Here is a 27,608-nt window from a genome sequence, read left to right as displayed (position 1 = left end):
CTTGAGATTATGGTTTCTCTTTTTAATACCAAGTTTTTGCTAGGATGAAGACTCTTCAGAAGAGTCCTTTCAGTTCCTTTAACAATTACTATTTTATCCTGTTTATACTACTAGTAAAGTAACCAAATGGGAATAGCTTTTGCTTTGTTTTCTCAAGTATTTCATTACAAATAAATGAGGCCTAGAGCTTAAACAACATCCCTTTAAGTCACCCAGCTTAGCAACTTTTTCCCAGGAAAGGAAGAAAAAGGGGAAAAGGCAAAAATCAGAATAGAGCATTGAAACTGCAATAAGACCCACCTTCAAACAACTAAACTACAATCAATGAACGATTATTTAAATACCAGGAAGTTTCAGCCCTTTTGACTTATTCTACTCATTTTCAAAAAGCCAAAGAGAACTTTTGCTTTAAGATTCTCCAAAGCCAACTATAAAAATTAAAGGTTTAAAGTTTTTTTTCTTTGTTCTTAGAGGTGAAAATGTACATCAGAATTTCAAGAGTATTTTTGTTCAATATAAATACTTCCATGAAATAAATCCCAAGTGCTATATTTGAGGGTTTTTCAATACAATTTATTCTTCTTACATTTTAATTTACATTTATTACACTCAAAGTTAATAGACTTCCAGACAGAGACCATTAACTAAGAAGGAGCAGTCTCACTAAGTCAGCTTCCCTAGTTAGTTTGCTGGCCTCCTCACTATTCACATGCTCTCTGGTGCTTATTACTATGCAACTGTCTTCAAGATGCGGTTGAAGCTTGAATCTACATCTGGCATCATGCCAAGTCTGAATCCATGAATACCGGCCATCAACTGCATTTAGGGTACAGCCTGCAGAAGGCTCTTTCTTGACAGTCAATGATGATGAATGTGGAAAGACTGGATATTCTCTTGGGAGAAGAAAATATACCCCACCTTAAGTGACAGCTACAGTTTCCTAACAGAAAAAACAATTAGGAAAGAGAAAAGATCAATGCTAAGAATAAGGAAAATACTCTGAGAATAGAGTAAGTATATATACATAATGGAGTAAACAGGCTGCTCCTGAGTCCATACTCTTATTTTTATCTTTAAAAGTCTGATAAAAATTTACTCAATTACATTTTATACAGTAATATTTAGTGAGCTTTGTCCAAAAAGGCTATGTTTTAAGTTTGCTTGTAAAAATAACAAAAGCTTTATCAGTCTCTGGCCAATAAGAAAGGAAGAAAACATTGCTAGAAATAACAATAAATAATTTCACACAAAAGGCCAGATGACAGAAGAATAGTATATTAATGAATATATTTTCTTTGTATTTACAATAAATTCATTTGTTAATACTGTGATAGAAAAAATAATCAGTCCACATTATACAGTAGAAACAGGCTTGGAGGCTGATCATACCTGTCACAATAACAAGGATTTCTTCCACAGCTAAAGTACTTTTCAACATGACAGTCTTGGGTGAAGGTAAAACTGACAGAGTACTTCATGTCTTAGAATCAAGGAATCAAGGGTATTACCATTAAGCAAGCAGCAAAAAGCCGTTTGGTTTTTCCAGGACTATTTAAATATAGTAGTTACCATATGAGAATTTAATTTTACTTTGAGATAGAAAAAGTAAAAACCCTCAATAGGGAAACTGCATTAATCAAAAGCAGCCCCAAACAACAAAGCCATCAATAGAGAAATGAAGCAAGGCATTCTTATGTATCATGCATAAAAAGGATAATTATATAATACATACTTTAATGACCAGATTAATAAATAAATGTGATAAATTTTACAGTCATTGGAACAAATAAACTATGTTCAACCACTTAAGTGTTATACTGCCACTCCTTTTGTTTCAAAATATTAATATAATTAATCTAACATCTAAAAACTGCATACTTTGAACGTTTGCTTTTTTGATCCCCTTTTGAGATAATAAAGGGGAACCATGTAATAAAATATTATCTGAATATAAATTATCAACACCAATATGATACAATTATCATGTAATTAGAATTTTGTATATGCACAGTGTAAATATTTTGAAAACTAGAAAAAAGATGAAAAGAGACTGGTCAGAATTTTAAATTTCAGACTAATCCATGATAATCTAGAACAGAAGATAAAAATAAAGTTCACCAAATAGACATAACTTGATATCTTTTCCAAATTCAGTAGTCCACTGAAGATGCAACTTCTAAACAAGTCTATTATCTCAAAGGCAAAAAGAGGAAGAAAATGTAAATCTCTTTTGAGCTTCAGTTTTCAAGTTTATGCTCTCAAAAAAGGCTTGACATTAGTCAGAACAGCAATACTGTATCTTTGTTTTTGAACTTTGTATTTGCTTTTCCTATTTTAGCTATAGTACTGAACAGAGAGAAAAATATTAAATTATCGAGTCAAGGGTAACTATTTATGGCAAGCTCATGAAACATATTAAATTGAATGAATCAGCTGGATCAAGAATTTCCTACTATCCTGCTATGTTTAATACCTATAGTCTTGGAATAGTAATTTAGGAGATGTCTATTGTAACTACTGACAGCACTTTTCATGGTATACCAATTTCCACTCTTACTTTCTTCTCTCCTTTGCACTTAAATGCAATATTTTAACCATCTGATAAGAAGTTTTATTTACGAACTCCTGTTCCAATTACTGAAGAGGTGATTGTAACACATAAACCTGCCAGTCCTGAGATGATGATGATGATGGTTAAATTAAAACCCAGAGGATTATTCACTCAAATTTCTGCTTTAGTTTTTTCTGGAAGATGGCTGGCAGAATAGAAAGAAGAGCCAAAATCATTAGAACAAATACTGAGTTCCAGGAAACAGCTTCCCCTGCTGTTGTAAGCTGGTATAGTGTTGTTCCTGCTTTAATTGCTACAAAAGAGGGGGGTGCAACACCTAAAATGAAAAGTAAAAACATACATTAAAAAAACAATCAATTCTCGTGAAAAATTAAAATTCTGTGTGTATAAAATTTCTTGTAAGAATACAGTGACTTACATGTTTTAAACTTTTAATTTAATTTAAAGCCCCTCAAGTTTATTTCCATATAAAGAATTTTTCATAATCACCTCTTCAGGATATTGAATTAAAAAACCCAAACAAAGTTTCCAGAAAATAATTTTACAAAATTTATCAACAGCCTTAAAAAAAGAATGTGTTATGATCCACTAATTTCAACTTTAGGAGATACTAATGTATATAAGCAAAGATCTGGTCTCAAGGATGTTCATCTAAGAATTATAATTTTAAAATCTGGGAAAAAAACCTCCATCATTGAAAATAAGATTGAGTAAATTTTCATTCACTCTTGACAGAGTACATTTAATATAAAAATGAGTGATAGGAAATACTCAGAAATAGAAAGATACTCAAAATATATGAGTAAACAGGGCACTTTATACAAAAGAATGGTGAAACAACCATATTTTATTAAAAATCAGAACTGGAAAAATTACTTTAGCCAAAGCTGAAGTTAATTTTATCTCTAGGTATTTCATCTGTAAAATAAAGAGACAGTACAAAAATTCTCTCTTCTGATCCCATAAATGTAATATTATTTTACAAAATACAAAAGTACCCCCACTAAGATATTTTTGCCACTTTTATGGGGAACCTGCTAAGACTTTCAGCTTTGTCTATGAATTCTTCTAAAAGTAGCAATAAAAAATTAAGTATTAACTTAAAGGTTTAATGTAATACACAATACTTGAGGGATCTGCTCATTTTGTTGATATCTAAACAATTCAACTTAAACTTAAAAGAAACACATAATATTCTTAGTAAAAGAACACAAGAATTCACAAAATATATAAATGAATCTTTCATATCCACTGATTAATTTCAAAATTAGGTGTTAGCTCCTTGAAAGCAAGAATCTTTTTGTTGGTCCTTATTTCCCCTATACTTTTGGTAATGCCCATAATGAGTACTATGTCAATAAAAAGAAAGATAGGATCAATTCTTTATTGAGAATTAAAGTTCATTATTTAAGTACCTGATTAGAAGACAAAGGAGAAAGTACTCAAAAGAGGCACTTTCATTTTTTTTCTCTCCACTGAGGGAGAGAATGGAGTTAAGAAGTCCTGCATAATCCTGTATGACTAAAAGAATATCCAACAGACAGTGCTCTTATTTTTAAAAAGTAACAAAAAAGATTTAAATCAACACAATCCAACAAACATTTCTGAACATCAATTTACATAGACCAGGCTCTGTGACCACCAGTTATATAAACCTACCCCAGTTGGACACAGCAAGACATGTACACAATGAGTTCTGTAACGTGCATGAATTCATAGACAAAGATAAAAGTCTTACCAGGTTCTCCATAAAAGTGAGAAAAAAATCTTAGTGGGGTACTTTTGGATTTTGTAAAATAATATTACATTTATGGGATCAGAAGAACGAGAGGCCTTGGCCTTACCTAGAAAAGTGCCAATAAAGAAAACTTTCAAGGGCACATTTATCACAGGAGATGTAATGTTAATAAACCAATTAGGCAGAAATGGTGTTATTCTCAAAAATATAATGTAGTTAATGAGATGTTCTCTGTGACGTTCAACCTGTGACAAGAAAGAAACAAATCAGGATGAAGACAAATCCAATCCTGAAAATAAACTGCTTATTATAAAAACAACTTATTTCAAATTCTTATCCCTGATAGCTCAGCATTTACCCAACAGAAACGATCAAAAAAGGAATTTGAAAATGACAATGAACTACTCATCAAATGCTCATTATCAGAGCTAAATAACATCAGATGAAAGCTTTTATGATAGTGCTTACAGCATAATATTACACTATTAAAGACGTTCTACATCAGCCTAGATAATATGGCTTAACAACATTTTAAACCTAAAAAGGCAAAATTAAATTTATAACTATATAGAAGATATCCAATGGTCAACTTTTTAATGCCTTTAACTTCCTATAAGGAAGGGCTAGTATAGTACGGCTTCCCTGGTGGCTCGGAGGTTAAAGCATTTGCCTCTAATACGGGAGACCTGGGTTCGATCCCTGGGTCGGGAAGATCCCCTGGAGAAGGAAATGGCAACCCACTCCAGTATTCTTGCCTGGAGAATTCCATGGACGGAGGAGCCTGGTGGGCTGCAGCCCATGGGGTCGCCAAGAATCGGACACAACTGAGCGACTTAACTTAAACTTAAACTTAACTTAGTATAGTACATCAATAAACCTAGCCTCCACTTTTAAAAATATTCAGATAATCTTTGTTATTACAATTTACTTCACATGAATGAATTCATTCATCATTGATAAATGAGATTAAATAAGCAAATGAAACATTCAGCTGATTAAATAGAACCACTGAATGCAGTTTATACCTCCTAGATCTTGCTATATAAATAATAATTTTGATTTGGGGCAAAATGCTTAATTTCTCTTAATTTCCTAACCTATAAAACAAAGGGGTAAATATCCAAAATTTCTCTGATTTAATAATCTGTTTCTTCCGCTTTTTTTCTTAAAAACACTATGTTAGACTTTCCTGTGTAGTAGTGTTTATATCAATATTTATCAGTGGTAGTCTTTGCAGAGATCCTAACAGAAGATAACAGTTCTTCCCACTGATGAAATGCATTAAAGGAGTTGGTTGATACAAGCTTTTCAGAGACCCACTGACAGCATCCTGCATCAAGGTAAGCGAGGTGTTTAAATACATGGATGCCTTAACATTGACACTTTGATTTTTCTGCTTTGACTAAACTTACTAGGAATAATGAATTTATTGTTATAGACACAAAAACTTCATATTTGAAATTCTTAACATTCATTATTTGCCTACTACTTAATTTTATTTTGGCCAAAAGATTATTTTTATCAAAGCCCTGAGTCAGTTCATTTATGTAGATATTATACATTGACCTCCCAAGTAGCCAAAGAATCACATCAAATAATTTAAAAATACATGTTTACCTGCTGTGACCATTTTACTGCTTTTTCTGTTAGGTATTTATATACAACTGGCCTCCCAACTAAATAGGAGAGCATATAGCAGAATGAGGCACCGAGTCCAGAACACTAGAAAATAACAAAAACTCATAAGCATTTTGTACTTTTCCATCTTACTCACATGGATATATTCATCTAAGGCAAAATTCAACTAGTTTCTTTCTTTTGGGGTACAGGGAGGTTACTTTGCATAACACCTCTTATGCAGAGAGCAAGAACCCATCTAATCCAGTCCTTTCACCAAATTATAACTAAAATGAGACCAGCTAAAACAAACTGGAACTTGTGATTAAACTTGGAGACTATATCCAAATAGTTCACATTAGCCATTAGCCTATGAATAAAACCTCAAGAGCCAATATGTTTTCAATTGCTATGCTTGAAAACACCACCCCCAGCCTTGGGACTTAACTCCTTGTGCCCACTAACAACATTCTTGGACTGTTGGAATTACAAAATACTACTGGAAGCAAAGGCTAGAACAGAGCCTATAAATGCAATTAAGTCTGTGATATCGCTGTTCTAGAAAAGAAACAAACTATAACATCTCCTTATGGAGGAACAAATATTACTTTAACATTAAACACCTCTTAAAACTAATTAAGTTTATGCTTCCAGAGACTAGAATGCCATCATCATTCCAATCATTCTATTTAAAGTCATTTTTTTCTAGCCTCCCAATTTTATTTTAAATACTTACCAAACAAACAAGAAATAAGGCTAGTGGAAAGGGATAAAGAAACCCTGAGAGTATACTGAGAAATATAGAGCCCGGAATAGCAAATGTTTGCAAGCTGTTAACTTCTAAGTTAAGGATTAAAACATAATTAAATGGATTTTTAAACCACAAATCCAACAATCCAGAAAAAAAGCATCAATGCAGAAGTTATATATGTTAATAAGATTATATCCATATTTCAATATTAAAAAATTAAGTGAAATTACATCCAAAGTTTAAAAAATACATGATTACTCAGTTGTGATACCTGTAACTTGAAGCTTACAATTTACTAACTTTATCAGAAATCAATGCTAATTAGAGTGCATTACTAAGAAAAAACCAAGACAAACGCCGAATGCATACCAGACAGCGAACTAGGCACTTTAGGGGAACAGGGACACAGAAAAAAAGAAAAAGAGAACAGAAAAGGTCTTCAGTAACCTTGTAAATAATATACTTCTCTAATACATTGGATTTTTACTCTCAAATACTTTTAGGAAACATGATTTCTGTAAACACACAGGTACACAGAAGATTTACTATGCCTAATTCAATGTGTGGACATTTACCTCAACTTACTACTCATTACAAAAAGGACAAAGGTTACAAAAGAGAGTAAAGTCACAAACAAATCTTATTTTTAAATAAGATCTTTTTTTCACTTCTCTGGTTCCTAGTTTGGGCCTGGACCTCTGCATCAACCATAGCACGATTTACTTACAAGTCAGAAAGAATGAATTCCTTCAACATCTCTGTACTTTAAAATTTGTATCTTCACTCAACCTGTTTGTTCCCTCTAGCTTGCACTTTACTCTTGCTTTTGTTTCAATCTCCTTCTTCCTGGGTTCTTTAACTTCTTGCTCTTTGACAGATTCCTCCTGGATAAAACCACTCAGATGCCTATAAACTAAAGAAAACCTGGGCTTTTTCCTTGAGCAAGGCATCCTATCCAGCTATTGCCTCTCTCATCTTCACTGCCTTAGATTCTCTCCATGTCCCTTGCCACCTGGCTTACCCATCCGCCACTCTACTGAAACCTCCTTCTAGCTGAAAGTAATGACTTTTTCTCAGTAAGAATTTTTTTAGTAATTCCTGCATAAGATTTGGAGAAGGCAATGGCACCCCATTCCAGTACTCTTGCCTGGAAAATCCCAGGTCTATGGGGTCGCACAGAGTCCGGACACAACTGAACCAACTTTGCAGCAGCAGCAGCAGCAGCATAAGATTAGATATCCTTTAATGTGAAACTCACCTCCAGTGAACTGTATTTTTCGATATTACAGATCATTCCTTCTCGAGCTTTTTTCTTCTCCTCACCCTCAAATCTGGAGATTGTTACCCAATCTCCTCTCACTTTTGATAAATTCCGTTATTTCCACGTATATGGATGCACACATGGCTTCAAGTATATGGTCATATGTATCTATAACACTGAATTCTCTTACCACTCTCAAATTTCCCAGCTGTCTATTAGATATCTCCACTAAAAAGTTTAAAAATTACACTTATTTATTTCAGAGCTCTTTAGAATCTTTTAACGGACAGTCTCAAACACATACGAAAGATGAGAAACTAGTACTATGATGCCCTATATACCCATAAACAGTTTTAACAGTTAACGTACAACCAATCTTGCTTTCTCTGTATTGCTTACATGCAATTAGACTGAACCAAATCCCAGACATACCATTACAACTACTTTAATACCTTTAAAAGATAAGGATTTCTTTTCTTAACACAACGATAATACCATTGTCAGAAATTAACTATAACCTCCAATTGGTCTAAGTAGCTATTTAGTGTGTTCACAATTCCCACATGCTTTTTTTTTTTTTGACAGCTGGTTTGTTCAAATCAGGAATGAAAGGGGTCCACACATGGTATTTGCTCACTATTAGCAAATAAATACAGATTTTTTTTTCCCCTTGCAATTTATTTATTGAAGAAATTAGGTCATTTGTAGAATTTACCACTTTTTGAATTTTGCCTATTGTATTCCTTAGGGTGGTTAAATATGTTCCTCTGTCATTTTTTAAAATTAATTTTTGTTGGCATACACCTGATTTAGAGGGGTTTCCCCGGTGGCTCAGTAGTAGAAAAATCTGCATGCCAATGCAGGAAACATGGGTATGATCCCTGGGTCTATAAGATCCCCTGGAGAAGGAAGTGGCAACCCACTGCAGTATTCTTGCTTGGACATCCAATGGACAGGTTACAGTGCATGGGGTCTCAAAGAGTTGGACACGATTAAGCGACTGAGCGCGCATGCATGCAGTTCCTTTACAATGCTGCATTAGTTTCTGCTGCACAGGAGAGTGAATCAGCTATACATATGTGTATTTATATATATTGTTCCTCTGTCATTTATCTTGTAGTAACAAAACCATTTGCTCTGCACAGCGATATAATTTGACCTTAATTTCCCAGCTCTGTATAGACTGTGTATTTTTTTCTCTAACACTGAAAAATCTTGGTTCTTAATACCATAGCAAAACTAGCTATTTCCATACATATTAATATATATATACACAAATATATATGTATGTGTGCATATATATGGGCTTTCCTGGTGGCTCAGACACTAAAGAATTCACCTGCAATGCAGGAAATCATTAGTATTACAGATTTTAAAATTTCAGAACAATACAACTGAAAAGAGTTTAAGATTTCTTTCAAATTTTTTTTGTCCTTAAGATTTATCCCAGAAGGGACACATAACCAAATTAGTTTTTTCAAGGAAATAACTAATTCCTCTTGATAGCTAAATCCTTATCAACTCAATATATTATTAAATTTATTTCATTTTGCTTTAGATTTTTTTATTTTGTTAAAATATATTGAACATAAAATTTACCATCTTAACCATGTTTAATGTATGGTTCAGTAGCATTAAGTACTTTCACACTGTTGTGAAAGCAATCTCCAGAACTCCTCCTGCAAAACTGAAACTCTATACCCACTAAGTAACATTCCCCATTCCTTCCTCCCCCATCCCCCTGACAACCATCCTTTTACTTTCAGTCTCTATGAACTGGGCTACTCTTATGTGTATGCCTAGTCACTCAGTTGTGTCTGACTCTTTGCAACCCCATGGACTGCAGCCCGCCAGGATCCTCTGTCCATGGGGATTCTCCAAGCAAGAATACTGGAGTGGGTTGCCATGCCCTCCTCCAGGGGATCTTCCCAATCCAGGGATTGAACCCAGGTCTCCCACACTGTAGGTGGATTCTTTACCATCTGAGCCACCAGGAAGCCCACTTTTCATGTGAGTGGAATATATGTTGTAACATGTTTCAAAATTTCCTTCCTTTTTAAAGCTGATAATATTCCATTGCATGTACATAGCAAACTTTGTTTATCCATTCATTGATTAAAGGACACTTGAGTCGCTTCCGTTTTTTGGCTATTATGAATAATGCTGCTATGAACATGAGTATACAAATATCTCGAGACCCTGCTTTCAATTTTTCAGGTATATATACTCAGAAATGGGACTGCTGAATCTCATTTTTAATTTTTTGAGGTAACATCATATTGTTTTTCATAGTAGCTTTCATAGAACAGTTTTTCACACTGTTTTACACTCCCATCAACAATGCATAGGGTTTCAATTTCTTCATATCCTCACCAACACTTGTGACTTTCTGGGATTTTTGTTTGTTTTTTTTTTGATTAGTAGCCATCTTAATGGGTGTGAGGGTACTTTAGGTTTTTAAGATTTTTGTTTCTTTTTTCATTTTGATTTAGTTGGTTTTATACCTGTATGAAATTATTTATTTGGTTCTAAAGTCAACTTTACACAATGAAGTACACTGGGGGAAGTTCCACTTCCATCACTGTTTCATCTCTGTCTCCCCCCATAGGTAAACAGTCTTATTCGTTTTTAAAGCTATCCTTCCTATTGCTATCCACAGCTCAAAAGTCCTCAATGACTACCCAATACCAAATATTCTAAATTCCTTAGCCTAGTACTCAAAGTCCTCAACAATCTGAGTGCAATATCCAGCCTATCTTTCTAAACTTATTTCTCAAATCCTCCCCTTCTCACTTCCTATACACCAACAAAACTGGACTACTGATCACTTCCTTACCATGCCCTGTGCTTATAAGCCCTGCTCTAGACTTGCTGTGTCTAGAATGACTGTACTATATCTCTACCCATAATTCTCATTATTCCAGATGGAAACAGTTGTTTTTGCCTTTGAACACTTAAACTAGACTGTATTTAGCATATAATTAGTACTTAAAAAAAAAACTGGCTAAATGGATGAAATCTAAGTTAAAATTAGTGACTATAACATAAAAAGTAACGGATATATGAGTTTGAATTAGGTAATACCAATGAAAGAGCTACTGAATACAATGGCTACTAGGCACATGTGCTGTGGAGACGAGACATTAAAGTGTGCCTGGCCTGAACTGAGATGTGTTATGAGTGTGAAATATACACATTTCAAAGACTTGGTACCAAAAAAAATGTGAAATATTAATAATTTTTATGTGGTTACATTTTGAAATGATATTTTTGACATTTCAGTTCAACTAAAATATATTAAGATTATTTTATTGGGGACTTCTCTGGGGGTCCATTGATTAAGACACTATGCTTCCAATGCAGGGGACACAGATTTGATATCTGGTTGGGAAACTAAGATTCCCACATGCTGTCTGGCCAAAAAACAGAAGAATATGCCAATATCATTATAATAAATATATTTTTTAAAATTGTTACTTTTTCTAATGTGCTAACTAAAAAATTTTAAAACTGCATGTGGCTCACATTATACTTCTATTAATCAGCACTGTACTATTAATTATATGCCTTATATACCCTAAGATAAGTCTTCTCTTGTACAGTGAATTTTAAAAAGCATCTTTTTTAACACCCAGAGCTTAAGATTCCAAAGTGTAAAATAAATAGAAAATTATAAGAAAATATGGAATTAACACATTATCCTATAAAAAAATCTAAAACAATGCAGAATCATTACAATTAATTATTAAGCAAATAGTTAACCATATGCTATAAAACCTGAACAAACAATATTAACCAATGATTTATTTTTATCAAATGTATTTACAGTAACAAACCTATTCCTATATTTTCAATTCACTTTCTACAGGCATTTTATTCTTTTCTACTAATTTGCATATGAATATTAAAGACAACTAGGCTGTAACATTTGTTCTCCCATAGATGATCAGATTCACTTATGCTATCTGGATGACTTGCCATATGGGTGGGGATCCCTTTTATCCTTCAGCCATGAATCCTTCCCAAAGCTAGGGGGCAAATTGGACAGAAAAGATGATTTTCCAAAGTCAATAGAAACTATATGTCTTGTTCACAAAAACCTTATAAAAGCCAAATGAAAGGGATGAATCAAATTTGTTTCTTCTTTGGGGAAAATATTTAATTTTATGGCTAAAGTTTATAAATGTAAAATAACCTACAAGCCTAACACTCTGGTTTTCACAAATAAGTGATGAAATGGAAAGCAAACATCAAGAGTTAATGTCTTTCATTACCCAAGAAGATAGGGAAAATATATGCGACTAGAATAAAAGATACAAAAATTAGAAACTAACATCCACAAATTGGAAGGCTAATCACCAGTTGCACAGGTAGTTTGAAAATATGTAGAAAGAATAAAGCTATTCTCCTGCCTAGTTAAATTATAACATATATTTCTATATAAAACAAAGGAATACATACTGAGAACTATAAAAAAAATCATATCTTTTACATGACTAATTATCCTGTTAAGATTTTTTTTACAAAGAGAACCATTAAATGGAAGAAAAAAATCATGAACAAATGATTCATAGCATAGTATCTACAAAAGCAAAAAATTAAATACAAACTATAACTTCAAATCTAAGAGAATTTTTAAAAATTATGGTATGGTAACTATTAATTCAAAATTATTATTTAAATTAAGACCATCGATTAACTAATAATCCTAAATAAAGTGACTATCTTATATAATACAAAGGAAAAAAAAAAGTTTATGATAAGTGAAATAAGCAGAAAACAGAAAAACAGGTAAATATTCAGAAATGACAACTGAGTTGAATAGACAAGATTAAAATGAGAATTTTTTCATTCTCATTTTTCAATATTTTAATGTTATACTGCATTAGCAATTTTTAAAAGGAAAAAGTTATAACTGAGCAGCAGATCTTTCAAAACCTTTTTCTTAAACAAAACTAAAAAACATTTTTCAGTTAAAAGGATACAAAATATATGTAGCAAAATAAGCTACAAGTACTTGTACATAAAAGGTGTCCTTATATTTGGATAAAACTTTTCCTAGAGCCTTGGCATCATCCATATCTCTGGGAACCTTCATATGCATTCTTTCTTCTCTAAAGAAATAAAATTAAAGTGAAAAAAATTTTAAATAGAAATTTGCCAAGACAATTCATATCAAAGTCAAGTTCAAAACATGAAGTTTTATCCAAAATGATTTTGATGCCTTGATCTGTAATATGCTAAGTATAAATTCACAAAATTTAACTTCGAAGTCTATATATCATTTGCTTTTTAATGCTTTAATATAGTTTTCTGAGACATAATTCATATGAAAATTCAGGATGACCCAAATTAAAGGTTAAAAGCATTTGCTCAAACACTGGAGTAACTTTTGAACTAAGCAATGAACCACTGACATTAGCATATTTAAAACATACTAAACATCATTTTGGGTAATTCTCATGATAAGCTACAGTAAATAATTAATTACAACCAAAATTAAATATAAATTTCAATGAATTTACAGTTCATATCTTTAAGTATCCCAGCTTAAAGTTCAGATAAAAACTTAAACACTTGTTACTTTCTATTAATTTTACTTTACATTTGGTGCCTTGTTTGGCACTGAATGTTCTATTTATAAAAGCCCCAAATAATCACCTTTGTGTTTAACATATATTGTGCCCATTTGTTTACATGAAAATATTTAATCTTGCAGAACAATGATAGAAAGCTCTTAAAAGTCCTATAAAAATAGCAGGTAAACTAAAAAGGGTTTTTCTCTATAAGTTTAAAAGCTAAACTTTATGGGAAGATGCATACATCTCATACATATACACACACAGAAATAATAAGCAGAATATAGAAGATTTACAAAGCACATTATTATATAAAAGTGTTATAATTCTTAGAGCAGATTGGAACCAAACAATCTTAAATTACACTCTATATTATATTCTTCCCCTCTTTCAGTCAGTTCTTAATTTCTTACTCCTTTGATAAAAATGAGAAAGGATCTAAAACTGAACGATACTAATGAAATGACATGCCAGCCTTCCAAAGGCATTTTCATTCATGTAAGAAATTATTACTGATACCCTGAAATCACATTTCACAGTTACCCATTACGACACCAAGCTGGCCCTGTCTCTCACATAATCTGTGATTACCCAAGGGTGTTATTATTGTGGTTAAATAACCCAGAGATATTTCACCCTCATAAAATATGCCTCAGGTCTATAATCTTTTACCTGAAATTCAAAAAGCACTGAAAACCAAAAGTTCTTTGTAGCTTGTCAGCAAAAATTGATCCACATGTATATAAAGTTATTTATAGTCTTTTATGATACAAGTTTTTCTATGTATTTTATTATGGGGTACTGCCCCAGACCCTGCTGGAGATGCTACATAATATACAGTATTTATTCCATGTTATCTTTCCAAAATAGAAAAGCTCTAAATTCTGAAATACATCTCACTCCCAAGGTTTTTGCTAAGGAACTGTGGCTGTATACAAATAGACAAGTCTTTTACAAGGTGCATTTCACAGCAAAAAGTACTTATTCAAGCCTTATCATTTCTATAAAACAGGGAACAGAAAAAGAGCCAGTAGACAGAGATGCGGTAGGGAAGTAAATGGACTGAATAGAGGCAGACAGAAACTGATCACAAGGAAAAGTAGGAAGAGAGAGAACAAGAGTGGAAAAAGGGAAAAAGCAGAGAAAAAGAACATTAGTATTTCTCAAGCTGCAGGTCAATTTCTATTCTAGACTGCAAGATAAATTTACTTGGTCACTACTAGCATTAAAAAAATTAAAATACAATAAATTAATGTTGTTTATTTTCCAAAATTGCTTGAAAGCCGTTAGAAAGATGCCTTAGAGGAGAAGAGCTAGAAAAACCAGGCACAGAAAATCAAGAGACATATTTGGAAAGAAGTATTTAAAGACAGTGTCAATATGAACTTGCTACTAACCATGAGAGCTGATATATAATCATTATGACAGTTCTGTTGCTTGAAATTAAACTTTTAATCCACTTTAATGCCTTATAGACATTTTCTATACATATTTTTTTTAGTATACTTACTCACTAAGCTGAGGAAAATTTTTATATACCAAAAACATAACAAAAGCTGCAGCCAAGAAAATGGACACCAGTATAAGAAGTGACATTCTTGCTGAGCCAGCTTCTGCACAGGCTTTCTCTGAAAGGGGAAAAAAAAAGTTGTAATTAAGATAAATATAAAGGAAGAGAGTATTCCGAGCCAGTAAATAATTTCCTGAAAGATTTTCCTCCCGAGAAACTGTTTACACTTTTGCCCAAAACACTGTAACATAATTTTAAGTACTTCCATATTTGATGTTTTATGAACTGGCTGTAGTTCTTCTCACTGATATATGCATTTTAAAAGCATGAAAAAACAGAATAGCAGAATTTGTAGCACTGATTTGTAGATAAGCTAAAGGGGAAAAAAGGGCATTGCTCTAAATGCTATCACTGACTTGGAATTTTATGTATCTACATTGGGAGTTGACAGCATAGGCAGAATGGCTTCATAGGAAAAATGAGCTAATGTAGCAGTTACTTCAACTGTCATAAGAAAGAACCTGGAGATTGACTAATGCAACTGGTGAATGTTACACTTTCTGTTTATATCAAGGGCTTCAGAATAGAGCTGAAGCCTAGATGTTTTGGGTGACTCTGTCTGTGACTCCAAGAATGGGAGAATGTGTTCTCCAATAAGGAAATCTTAGTGTTATCTTAAAAAAAAAAAATCTTATGGAAGATGACCATATGATGTGAGAGCCAGGATACTAGAAGCAGAAGAAAGAGCCGGGTGTTTTTACTGCAAGCAATCAATAGTGAGGAGGTGGGGATACCTTATAGTCCTCACTGGGGAAGAGGCAGGAGGGTGGCTCAATTTGTATTACCTACATTTACCATAATCCCATGTATACACTGATGACATTCAGGGGACTAAGACACAAACACGTATACTATAATTCAGTTCAGTTCAGTCGCTCAGTCGTGTCCGACTCTTTGTGACCCCATGAATCGCAGCACGCCAGGCCTCTCTGTCCATCACCAACTCCTGGAGTCCACCCACCCATGCCTATTGATTTGGTGATGCCACCCAACCATCTTATCCTCTGTCGTCCCCTTCTTCTCCTCCCCCAATCCTTCCCAGCATCAGCGTCTTTTCAAATGAGTCAGCTCTTTGCATCAGGTGGCCAAAGTATTGAAGTTTCAGCTTCAGCATCGGTCCTTCCAATGAATATTCAGTACCGATTTCCTTTAGGATGGATTGGTTGGATCTCCTTGCTGTCCAAGGGACTCTCAAGAGTCTTCTCCAACACCACAGTTCAAAAGCATCAATGCTTCGGCGCTCAGCTTTCTTTATAGTCCAACTCTCACATCCATACATGACTACTGGAAAAACCATAGCCTTGACTAGACGGACCTTTGTTGGCAAAGTAATGTCTCTGCTTTGTAATATGCTGTCTAGGTTGATCACAACTTTCCTTCCAGGAGTAAGCGTCTTTTAATTTCATGGCTGCAGTCACTATCTGCAGTGATTTTGGAGCCCAGAAAAAAACTGAGCCACTGTTTCCCCATCTATTCGCCACGAAGTGATGGGACCGGATGACATGATCTTAGTTTTCTGAATGTTGAGCTTTAAACCAACTTTTTCACTCTCTTCTTTCACTTTCATCAAGAGGCTTTTTAGTTCTTCACTTTCTGCCATAAGGGTTAGGAATCTTCATAAAGGTGCATTAGGTGTCACTGCCTACTCCACTACTGCTCCCTTCTCTGAGGCCTAGCATCTTCCTCAAGTGTCCCCTACTCTTCAAAGGGGCTAATTTCATTGGCCCTATTACCACTGATGTCAACACTCTACCCGCCCAACACACAAGGCTGACTGGCCCACAGCTGGACACCTGACCCAAGTATCGGGATGGCCAAAATGTCATTTGGGTTTTTCTTAAGATGGTATGGAGAAACCCAAACAAACTTTTTGGCCAACCCAAGAGAAACAATTCATTAGATTGACCACAGTTTCTCTTGAGAATATGAACTAAGAAAAAGAGATATACTATTGTCAAGGTGTGGTGGATCTTGAGGCCAAAATGTCAAACAGCAAAAGGACACAGTCAAAAGACATGGCAAGCCAAAGACGTGTACCAGAAAATCCAAGAGGACAGGTTCAAATAGAAACCCAGACAGTAGAGACAGGAGAGGAAGCTAACCTTCTTGTTGATTTCTAACTTTCCATTTCCCTTGAAGGCTGGTGAGAATTCATTTCTTGCTCCTGGATACCAGAGTGACTGTCTCATATTCTTAGAGAAAAACCTTGCTTTTTATTTCTGTTGGTTTAAACTGACTCCTGTTCCTTTGAAAGGAAAAAGTTTTAACTTTTTATACTCAGTTTATCCCTTAGCTCATTATGGCAGTTTTATATATGTTACATCTGAATTATTAGAATTTTAATACATTCAATGTTGAACATAGAGCAATAGAAGTCTCTTGCTGTTCGGTGTGTTCTATAAACTATATGACTAAGCACTATCAATGAGTTTGTTAGAAATATAGATTCTCAGGCTACCATCCCAGACCTACTAAATTAGAAGCTGTATTCTAATAAAATGCCCAGGTGACAGTATATTAAAGAAGCAAAAATCTGACCCATCCTTCCTATTTTTTGCTAAGTAACAGAGGCCCAGAAGACTGCACTATTTTTAAAAAGTCTTAAGCAATGAGATAGTGTGAAGTATTAAATATATTCCCAAAGCACTGTAATATCCATTTATAATCAACTCACAATTTCTGCTGAAAAAAAACTGCATAGGTTAGTGCTTTAATATACTAAACATAAATTATTCCTATTGGTTCATTAAAGTATGCTTTCTAAAAGACAATATTAGGTTTACTGAGTTCTAGTATGTGGACACTAAAGTTAATTTTTTTTTAATCTTTTCCAATTTTCTATAGTCTAAATGTATCACTAATCAGCCCAACCTCCCAACTAGCTTCTATCATTTTAACTTTGTTTCCTCTTAATCTCAAAAAGGACTTTACTTCAAAAACCAAGTCACACATAGAAACTTATCTGTTCACATCACACTTATAAAATTTACTGCAGGAAAGAAAGGGATGATAAAATACAAAAGATATCTTGAATGGAGTAATAAAGCAGTCACGTGCATGTGTGTGTTAGTCGCTCAGTCATGTCCAACTCTTTGCAACGACATGGACTGTAGCCCACCAGGCTCCTATGTGCCTGGGATCCTCCAGGCAAAAATACTGGAGTGGGTTGACATGCCCTTCTCCAGGGGATCTTCCTGATCCAGGGATTGAACCAGGGTCTCCCACATTGCGGGCACATTCTTTACTGTTTGAGCTACCCGGGAAGCAATAAATAATAAAACAGTCATGCCTGCCTCTTAATACTCCAGTCCATTAACCCACTTACATATTTATATGCATGCTTTGTTGCGACACAGAGAATTAAACAAAGACTTGAAACATCTGAGGTAGGTCAAAAGTGAAAAGGTCTCTTCAGAATCTTATGATAACAAACAAGTAATTTCCCATTACTTTTTTGCCCTGATTATGATACCTAATTCAATGCACACCTTGAGGATTCCTAATAAATCAGATCTACTCAATCTAAAAGGAAAAAGAGTAATTAGCCAAAAGTTACAAAATTATCAGTGCACTAAAACCAATTAAATGAAAAATGTAGTTTTAGTTTCTAAGAACCCTACTGAAATATAAACTACTCTTAAGGCTAAAATGGTTAGTTTCTTATGTTATAAAATAAAGAAGTATTCTACTAAAAAAGAAATAAGGGTAATATATAGGTACTGAGTTTGGGGACACAGTTTTCTATAGGCTGACATCAAAGCAAAGACATGATAACATAAATGGTCTGAATAATTTTTCCAGAGTCCTATTACTTCTTAAAGATAGGAAATTAACTTGCCCCAGCCCTCACTTTTCACTTACTTTCCTGCTAGAATCAGGTCTAGAGTACAGAAAGGACTGATATAAATATTTTAATATTATGGACATCTTTTAAAATCTTTAAAACCATTAGTTTCTGTTTAGTTTTTCATCCTGTAGATACTTGTGGATACAGCATCATAGCTAAGACTAAACGTTGATTTCCCCTCCTTTCTGGGAACATCTCCTCAGGATCTCTATTGTGCAAGGAATGCACACAAAGGTAGAGCTGCGTAGGACTATCTGCTGAGCATCTATATGGTACAAAATGTTTGGCCAATCTATGCTAAGAAGCTGGTAACACCATTAGCTAGATTTCCAAGGAATAGGACAAATGGGGTTTGAGATTATAGGAAAGCAAGATTACTGGGCTGGAGGAAGGCAAGATTCACAGAACAGGTGGAAATTTAGTTGATTAAAAGATAAGTTTACAGTCCTCTAACCTGTCCTGAAGCTAAAAGTATATGTAAAGAATCCAATAGGTGACAGTCCTCCTTAAATTACACAAGACATTTTGCATAGTAACTCTAAAATTTAACTATAATATTTTTCTCCCCATCATTAATTCACCAGTCTTAAGTAAAGGGTCTGAAGGGAGAAAGGTGTGAGACATTTAAGTGGACTACAGAACACTCTGGCCTCCTGATTTCACTAGAAAAGACCCTGATGCTGGGAAAGATTGAAGGCAAAAGCAGAAGGGGGTGGCAGATGATGAGATGGTTAGATGCATCACCAACTCAATGGACATGAATCTGAGCAAACTCCAGGAGACAGGACGGGAGCCTGTCGAGCTGTGGTCCATGGGGTGGCAAAGAGTTGGGAAGGACTTAATGACTGAACAACAAGAACAGAATACTATCTTGAGTCTTCCTTGAGTACACACTTCTCTGATTGCTACTTGTTGCCTTACAGTTGGATGATGAAATACATAAGACATTTGTTGAACAAAATTAACCTCCAGGTTTAACTCGATACCTATTTTTTCACTCTCTATAATGAAATGCTTTTTCAAGCACTGTACTCAACACAATGTAAACACAGGAAAACAGTTGATAATGCAATAAAACTAAGTGACAGTCAACTTTAAAGCTCTCCATTCTTTCACACAAAACTTGCCAGTAGGGAATGTTGCCTATTACAATTCAATAATTCTTTCTGAGTACAGTTCTAATAAATCCAGAAGCTAGCATGCAATTAATTTAGTTCTGAACCTAGATTAAAGTTATAAACTTGGGAATTCCCTGGCAATCCAGTGGTTAGGACTCTGCACTTTCACGGCCGGGGTCCTGGGTCGGATCCCTGATAAGGGAACTAAGATCCCACAGGCCTTGTGGCACAGTCAAAAAACAAGAGTCATAAACCTTGTTTTAATGATGATTCAATGTCTAAATGTGTAGCATACATAATTATAATGCCTCCTCCTTCTGGTTGCATTAGACACATGTTATTTAGCATTTAGAGCTTCCAACAACAGTGCTCTATATATTCATTAACCTCCAAATCTTTCATTATACTAATTCCCATTCTCAATTATCCCATTATCTGTTTGCCAACCTCCTCCCAGGCCAAAGGTACTGCGAGAGAAAGATCACTGTGTTCTCTTGGCCGACAAGTTCATAGGCTTCAAGCTTTTCTATCTTCAATTAAGGTTATCACTGGTAAACAATAACAATTTTACAGTACCCTCCAAAAAGACTACTTCAAGTCTCTTCAAGCCTTTAATTCTACTTTCTCCTATTCTCAACCAGCAAGGCTGCCTCCACAGCTTACCAATCTCCATCTCAAGATCTATTCTTGAATGATCTCCCCTGGCCTCTTTCCCCTTATCTTTGCATTAAATGCCAGCACACTTACTTCCAGATCTTGCTCTCAGAACTAACTCTTCACAAAATATCTTCAACTCTTCCCACTAACAAGCAACTTTTCTCTAACTTCAAATATGCTTATATTCATCCTGAAAAACCAAAACTTAACTTTAATGCCCCTGTAGTAGCTCTCTATTTCTTATTACTTTTATATCAATACTTTTTGAAGAGCAGAAAGTATTATATCTATAAGATCTCAGGAATCACTCTACTGCTCTTCTAGTACTCTAGTTTTCGACATTCAGTGTTTTCTAGACCTACATGATCCTACCGTGGAGGAAGCAAAAGAACCATCTCTCCTGAAGACACAATTTACAGGGACTCTAACAAAAGTCTTTTCATGGTTACCAGAATCCATTGTAACACTGCTGGAAGTAAATTTTATTTCAAGAGCTTAAAATTCTTTAAAATTATGTATTAATAATAAAAAATGGTAGTTTCATCTAGTATAAACTTAAACTAAAATAACTTTTTTTATAAAATACAAAGAATTAACAACTTGAAAAATACATACAGAGGAAGCATGTTTGCTTCCCTGGTGGCTCAGAGGTTAAAGTATCTGCGTGGAATGCTGGAGACCCGGGTTCGATCCCTGGGTCAGGAAGATCCCCTGGAGAAGGAAATGGCAACCCACTCCAGTACTCTTGCCTGGAGAATGCCATGGAGGGAGGAGCCTGGTAGGCTACAGTCCAGGGGTCGCAAAGAGTCTGACACGACTGAGCGACTTCACTCACTTCACTCATTTTGTATGAAAGCTCATTCTCTGATGTTTGTGCCCTGCATATCTGCTACCATTCAACCCACAATGCTCATTCACGATCATCAACCACTTTCAGGCCCTTCCCTTTAAGAAGATAACAGGCAGGAAGGCAAGGGGTCTCCAAAAGGAGAAATTAGACTGCAAGTGTCAGACATTTTTTTCCTCTCTCCCTTAAGCAGCAGGAGGAAACACCCTCCATGGAAATGTTTTTCTTAAGCTATGTTAATGAAACTATGTATTTCCTTTGGAATTTGCCTTTCTTCAAAATGGTTCCACCTAGGACTAACTTAATATCCTTTTCTCAAACGTTGGGCTGATAATAGCTCAACAAACCAGTATTCATATCAATTGTTTTACAGCTGGGGGATGACGCACCTCGTGCCATCCTATCTCAAAAATGCATATTATGGGAGAGGGGTAGGGTCTATGGTTCATCTCCCTCCCTGGTGACAGGCATTCTTCAGTTCAGTTCAGTTCAGTCGCTCAGTCGTGTCTGACTCTTTGCGACCCCATGAACCACAGCACACCAGGCCTCCCTGTCCATCACCAACTCCCGGAGTCCACCCAAACCCATGTCCATCAAGTCGATGATGCCATTCAACCATCTCATTCTCTGTCGTCCCCTTCTCCTCCTGCTCTCACTCTTTCCCAGCATCAGGGTCTTACTTGATTAATAGCTTTCTAACAGACATAAAACAGCTTGCTAAAACTAGCAGGGTTAGTGGGGAGGAAGCACTCTCCGTCCCCCTTCTGATGTCTATGTCAGAAGCTTTCTCTGTCCCTTTTTATACTTTAATAAAACTCTGCTACACAAAAGCTCTTGAGTGATTAAGAGTGGTCCCTGGTCCTGAAGTTAAATCTTCGGAGATCACGAACCGGACACCGTTCACCATAAGCTATCACCCTATTCAGCAAAGACTAAGACCAAGCTTCAAGTAAACTTCATAATCCTAAAAGATACCTCCATTTAGAAGATTTACTCAGCCTTAAAATTCTTAAGACTTTCATTTCTATTCAACTTTAGCCACCCAGTTCCAGAGATAAAGTTCTCACACCACCTGAGACTGCTCTACCTTCAACATTTTAAGCTTCAACATGCCATTCTTTGATCACATCTGTTCTTTCATGAGCTTAACACCTCTATTTTTTCCCTTCTGTTGGGCTCCTCGCTTCTCTTCCTTCTATGCCCAGCCTGTGTATCCAACACCTTTGATTTAGAATCTTTACCTTTCCTTATAGCTAATCTAACCTGAAATCAGTGTTTCAAGCTCACTTTTTTCACTCCCATACCAAGATGGGTGAGCACAAATATAGAAAAATCATGAGTGACCCATCACAGAGATCCATGTCTTTGGGAGAACTGACTTAGCCTCATTCCTACTTCCTTGTTTAGGTGTTGAATACACAGCAGGCTGAGCCAATTAAGTTATTCTTACCCTCTGACAACAGTGATAGGCTCAGGGACAAGCATTTTATCTGAGGCAATCTAATCGGAGTGACTAGACTTTTATTGGTAATACTAGGAAAAATAGGCTCAAAATTATCAAGGAAGCATTTAGCTTTACCTGGACCTGCAAGAGAAATCAACCTTAAGTAAAGCTGATATCAAGGAAGCAAACCAAGATATGAAAGAAATCTGATCCTGATGATATTACAGCCATTGGTTCCAGACTAAAGCCAGTGAATCCCACTTAATCTCTCTACTTTTTAGTTATATGAACCAATAGACTTCCTTTCAGCAAAGGTTTCAATTGTGTACTCTACTGATTATAAACAAAAGAATCCTGATATATAATATTTGGGTTGAGTCTGACATCAGCACATCATATTAATATACCTTGGTTGACGTCCAGTTGCCAATTTTACTCTTAGTTAATCAGAGCTTCCTTCTTCTTCCTCTAAGCTAGTACTTAGCTCACAGCTGATGCTCAAAGGATATTTGTTGAACCACATTAGCAAGGCAGAACCTAGAACAGGCATCTGAGAAGGACTTTATTATCCAAGCTCAAACAATACTGTCTTCTAAGAGCAGTAAAACCAACTTCAGGACAGTGTTTCTCAAACATTTTTGGCTGCATTCCACAATAAGCAATGTATTTTATACCATGATCTGATACACGCAAAACTATATGACTGAAAAATAAAATTAAAAGAATACTTAGCCTACGATATGCAAAGAACTCTATTTTTCCTTCAATTTTTTTAAATGGCTCATGATTACCTATCAAACTCATTTCACAATGCTTACAAAGGGATGACCTATATATTGAAAAATGTGGCCTTAAGAGTTCTCTTAAATCAAAATGGGGAACTTCGATGATTTGCTAGTAAAAAAGATCAGCCAGGGCAAACAAAAGAAAATAAAACACCTGGTCCATGTATTCTTGCACAAAGAGTAGGTCAAGAGCCTCTTAAGTATTATTACCTCTTGTGTCTCACCTTTTCTAATCATGCAAGAATTAGACTTTCAGTATTATTGCCCTGCTCAAATCCTCACAGTGGTCTTCAGTGTATAAGACTCAAATGTCAGACTAAAGTCAAGGTGAAAGTGAAAGCCACTCAGTCCTGTCAGACTCTTTGCGACACCATGGACTATAAAGTCCATGGAATTCTCCAGGCCAGAATACTAGAGTGGGTAGCCTTTCCCTTCTCCAGGGGATCTTCCCAATCCAGGGACCGAACTCAGGTCTCCTGCATTGCAGGTGGATTCTTTTACCAGCTGAGCCACAAGGGAAGCCCAAGTCAAGATGAGGAATCCACTGAATGTACCAAATACTGCATGTGAGGTGTAAAATATTCCTTTTTTAATTTGGCCGCTCCAGGTCTTAGTTGTGGCATGTGGGACCTAGTTCCCTGACAAGGAGTGGAACCTGTGCCCCCTGAATTGGGAGGGCAGAGTCATAACCACTGGACCACCAGAGAAGGCCCTAGTATTTTAAACATACACACAGTGACAACTACTACTCGTCAGTTATGTAGATGTATCAGTTAACAAAAACACAAACTTATTTAAAGTGTCCTGGAATTTACAGAAATATTCAATTACTATGTAGTCAAGAGTTACTGCTGCTTTTTTCCCTCCAAAACTTTTCCTTTCTGGATACCAAGTTACCACCTAAAATTAACAAAAATTATTTTTCATAATAACTTGGAAAATCGGTTGCTAAGTGGTTACTACTGACATCACATCACCAGCTAATTAGCCATGCCTTCCTCCAGGGATCTTCCTGACCCAGGGATCGAACCCATGTCTCCCACATTGTAGACAGATTCTTTACCATCTGAGCCACCAGGGAAGCCCAAGAACACTGGAGTGGGTTGTCTATCCCTTCTCCAGGGGATCTTCCCAACACAGGAACTAAACCAGGGTCTCCTGTATTGCAGGCAAATTCTTTTTTTTTTTTTAATTTAAATTTATTTATTTTAATTGGAGGCTAATTACCAGCTGAGCTACAAGGGAAGCCCAGCTAATTACCACCAGCAAGGAACTTACACCCTATCATGTAACGGGTCCACAAAATCTTGTACACAAAGACAGAATTCCTAACACCAATTAAAAAGAAAAAGAGAGGCAGAGGAAAAGAAAAACCTGAGAATTATTAATAAGCAGATAGATCAAAAAAAATCCTTTGCCTAGGACTTAAAGCCCTTTATACTAACATCATTTTGACCATGGCCAACATTATCTCCTACTACCACCCAACAGAACTAGTCCACTCCTGACAATTTTATCTCTTTATAAACACACATGAGTGGTTCACACTAACTTTCAAGCCTAATGTCTCCTCTGCCCAGAATCCCACTCGGGTCTACTAATCCAAACCCTACTTCTCTATGAAGGCATACCTTCACATCTCTACCCTTTGTCTTCCAGTAGATTTGTAGTTTCTTGACAGCATCACAAAAATAACTGTGGTGGATGTGTGAAATAAGATAAACAATTGTAAAAGCGCTTTGGAGGTTTCAAGGTCTTATTTTTTATTTTCCGAACAGCTTTAAGTTAAAAAAAAAAAGTAATAAAGCAATTGATTGCTATTCCAAACCAAATGATAATCTTTAGGGATGACTTATCTGGTAAATACTTTTTCAAAAAACCCTTGGATTACTGTCACTCTCAATCACAACATCTTCAAAAGATGATTCCTGTCATTTACAGTGTATTTATACTTTGAAAACAATTCATTTCTGGGTTTTTGCAGTTATTTGGGTCTATGTCTATGAGGTAGAAAAACATCCAAATATATAAAGCTGAAAGACCCAAATCAGACTGGAGGCATCTTAAAATATTTTAAAGTAAAATACCATTTTCTGCAAGACACTTTCTAAATTTTTCATATATTTTAAACTTGATTCAAAAAAATTCAGTTGAATGTTAAACATTACCTCCATTAAAGTGTGCAATACTTTATTGTTGATTTAGTTAATAATGTTGCTGCTGCTGCTGCTGCTGCTAAGTCACTTCAGTCATGTCCGACTCTATGCGACCCCAAAGACAGCAGCCCACCAGGCTCCCCCATCCCTGGCATTCTCCAGGCAAGAACACTGGACTGGGTTGCCAGTTCCTTCTCCAATGCGTGAAAGTGAAAACTGAAAGTGAGGTCAGCTCAGTCATGTCCAACCCTCAGCGACCCCATGGACTGCAGCCTACCAGGCTCCTCAGTCCATGGGATTTGACACTTAAAAGATTCTCTCTTTACCCATCACTGGTGGCGGAACACATCAGTGTGAGCTGTAGACAACTTAACTGAGACAACTAAACTAACAACTAAATGGAGACATCCATTTGTTTCAATCACTCCACGTTTACTGGACAGAGGGGCCTGGTGAGCTACAGTCCATGGGGTTGCAAAAGAGTCAGACACCACTTAGCGACTAAACAACAACTCCAAGTTAATGGGCTTTAAAAGCATTTAAAGAGTTTAATCACTTCAACTGCTGAAAATTCTAGCTCAGATGGCATCAAAGTATTTAGTTTCTGGGTATATTTTTTTCCTTAAAATAATATTTAAAGCCCTGAGAAATTCCAACATGGAGTAGTGCAAAAAAAAAATAAAAATAAAAACCGCTTAAGAATAAGAGATCTTAGCTATAATAGTAATTACTAACATTTATTCAGCCTTCACTTCAAATAAGCCAAACATCACTCTAAATCCTTTACATGAATTATTTTCTTTAATCCACGCACCAACTGTAAGTAGATATTATTACTATTATCAACATCCCCCACTGTACAGCTCAGATACTGAACTTTTAAAGGATAACAAGTCCCAAGTCATAAGTGGTAGAGGAAGGACTCAGACTCAAGTGTTCTTGCCACCTGGAAGTGGCATCTGGACGTATTAACAGTTAACTCCTTGCTTTTAGCCACTACTTCACTTATCTGGCTTTGTGACTTTGTGTAAGTTATATATCCACTCTGGACCTCAGTTTCCTCATCTGTAAAAACGAAAGCAAAGAATGCTAACGTTCCTTCCAGTTCTGCCTGGCTTTAATATTATCAACATTACAATCTCCCTGAGCATCAACAAGCCAGAGTTTCATTCCTTTAGCTGAATTCAACTAAAAAAAAAAAAAAAATTTAGGAACGCACCCCATTTAGGTGTCTGGCCTTATGGACAGTGGGCACAAGGCGGGCAGTGGCCGTAGCCGAGGTCTTCCAATATCTCTGCTCCCGCTCCTGGATGCCCCTTTTCACCCGCAGATCCCCGGTACCCGCTGGGGTCCTTTCTCCTCCTAAACCCCTTCCGGCACACCTCCGCCTCTGGGCCAGGCCCCGCGCTGGTTCCTAGGTCTACTCACCTTTCAGGTGGCCTGTGCTGCCGGGCGTCGAGGGACCCCGCGTCCCCGCTGCCTTGTCCCCCGGAGGGGTCGAATGGAGTGCCGCCGTTTGCGATCTTTCGACCGCTCTGCCTTTCGTCATGGTTGTTTCAGGGTAGGTGGAGGAAGCGGGATGAGGCCGCTCCCCCTTAACAACTCCGCTGCAGGACCCTTACAACACCCAGGGGCCACAGCACAGCCACTTCCGGGTCGACCACCT

The 27,608-nt window shown here is 35.9% G+C and overlaps 1 protein-coding gene across 2 annotated transcripts; it reads right to left on the bottom strand.

Annotated features, from left to right (window-relative positions):
• Positions 1 to 572: 572 nt before the first annotated feature.
• On the bottom strand, positions 573 to 27,608 carry TMEM41B (transmembrane protein 41B). 2 transcript variants are annotated; one of them, XR_011146007.1, is made up of 8 exons: positions 27,371 to 27,608; positions 15,029 to 15,146; positions 12,925 to 13,053; positions 6,664 to 6,757; positions 5,928 to 6,032; positions 4,417 to 4,555; positions 1,390 to 2,888; positions 573 to 940 (listed from the first exon to the last, which is right to left on the bottom strand). XR_011146007.1 is itself a non-coding variant. In XM_068988434.1 (7 exons), exons 1-7 carry the CDS (start codon positions 27,489 to 27,491, stop codon positions 2,719 to 2,721), a joined length of 876 nt encoding a protein of 291 aa, XP_068844535.1. In that variant the 5' UTR covers positions 27,492 to 27,608; the 3' UTR covers positions 573 to 2,718. The 2 variants fall into 2 exon arrangements, 1 of the variants encoding a protein (XP_068844535.1); XM_068988434.1 differs by having other exon boundaries at positions 573 to 2,888.

The sequence above is a fragment of the Capricornis sumatraensis genome, chromosome 16 (assembly GCF_032405125.1).
Source record: "Capricornis sumatraensis isolate serow.1 chromosome 16, serow.2, whole genome shotgun sequence".
Classification (NCBI taxonomy): domain Eukaryota; kingdom Metazoa; phylum Chordata; class Mammalia; order Artiodactyla; family Bovidae; genus Capricornis; species Capricornis sumatraensis.
This window is presented reverse-complemented; position numbering and strand designations above follow the sequence as displayed.

What these genes read in the sequence shown, in the direction of transcription:
- TMEM41B (XM_068988434.1), bottom strand. Translation starts at nt 27,491, where the DNA reads ATGACGAAAGGCAGAGCGGTCGAAAGATCGCAAACGGCGGCACTCCAT. An exon ending in CAGCACAGGCCACCTGAAAG is followed by an intron (nt 15,147 to 27,370) that starts GTGAGTAGACCT and finishes TTCCCCTTTCAG; the next exon opens with AGAAAGCCTGTGCAGAAGCT. An exon ending in AATTTTCCTCAGCTTAGTGA is followed by an intron (nt 13,054 to 15,028) that starts GTAAGTATACTA and finishes TTATTTCTTTAG; the next exon opens with AGAAGAAAGAATGCATATGA.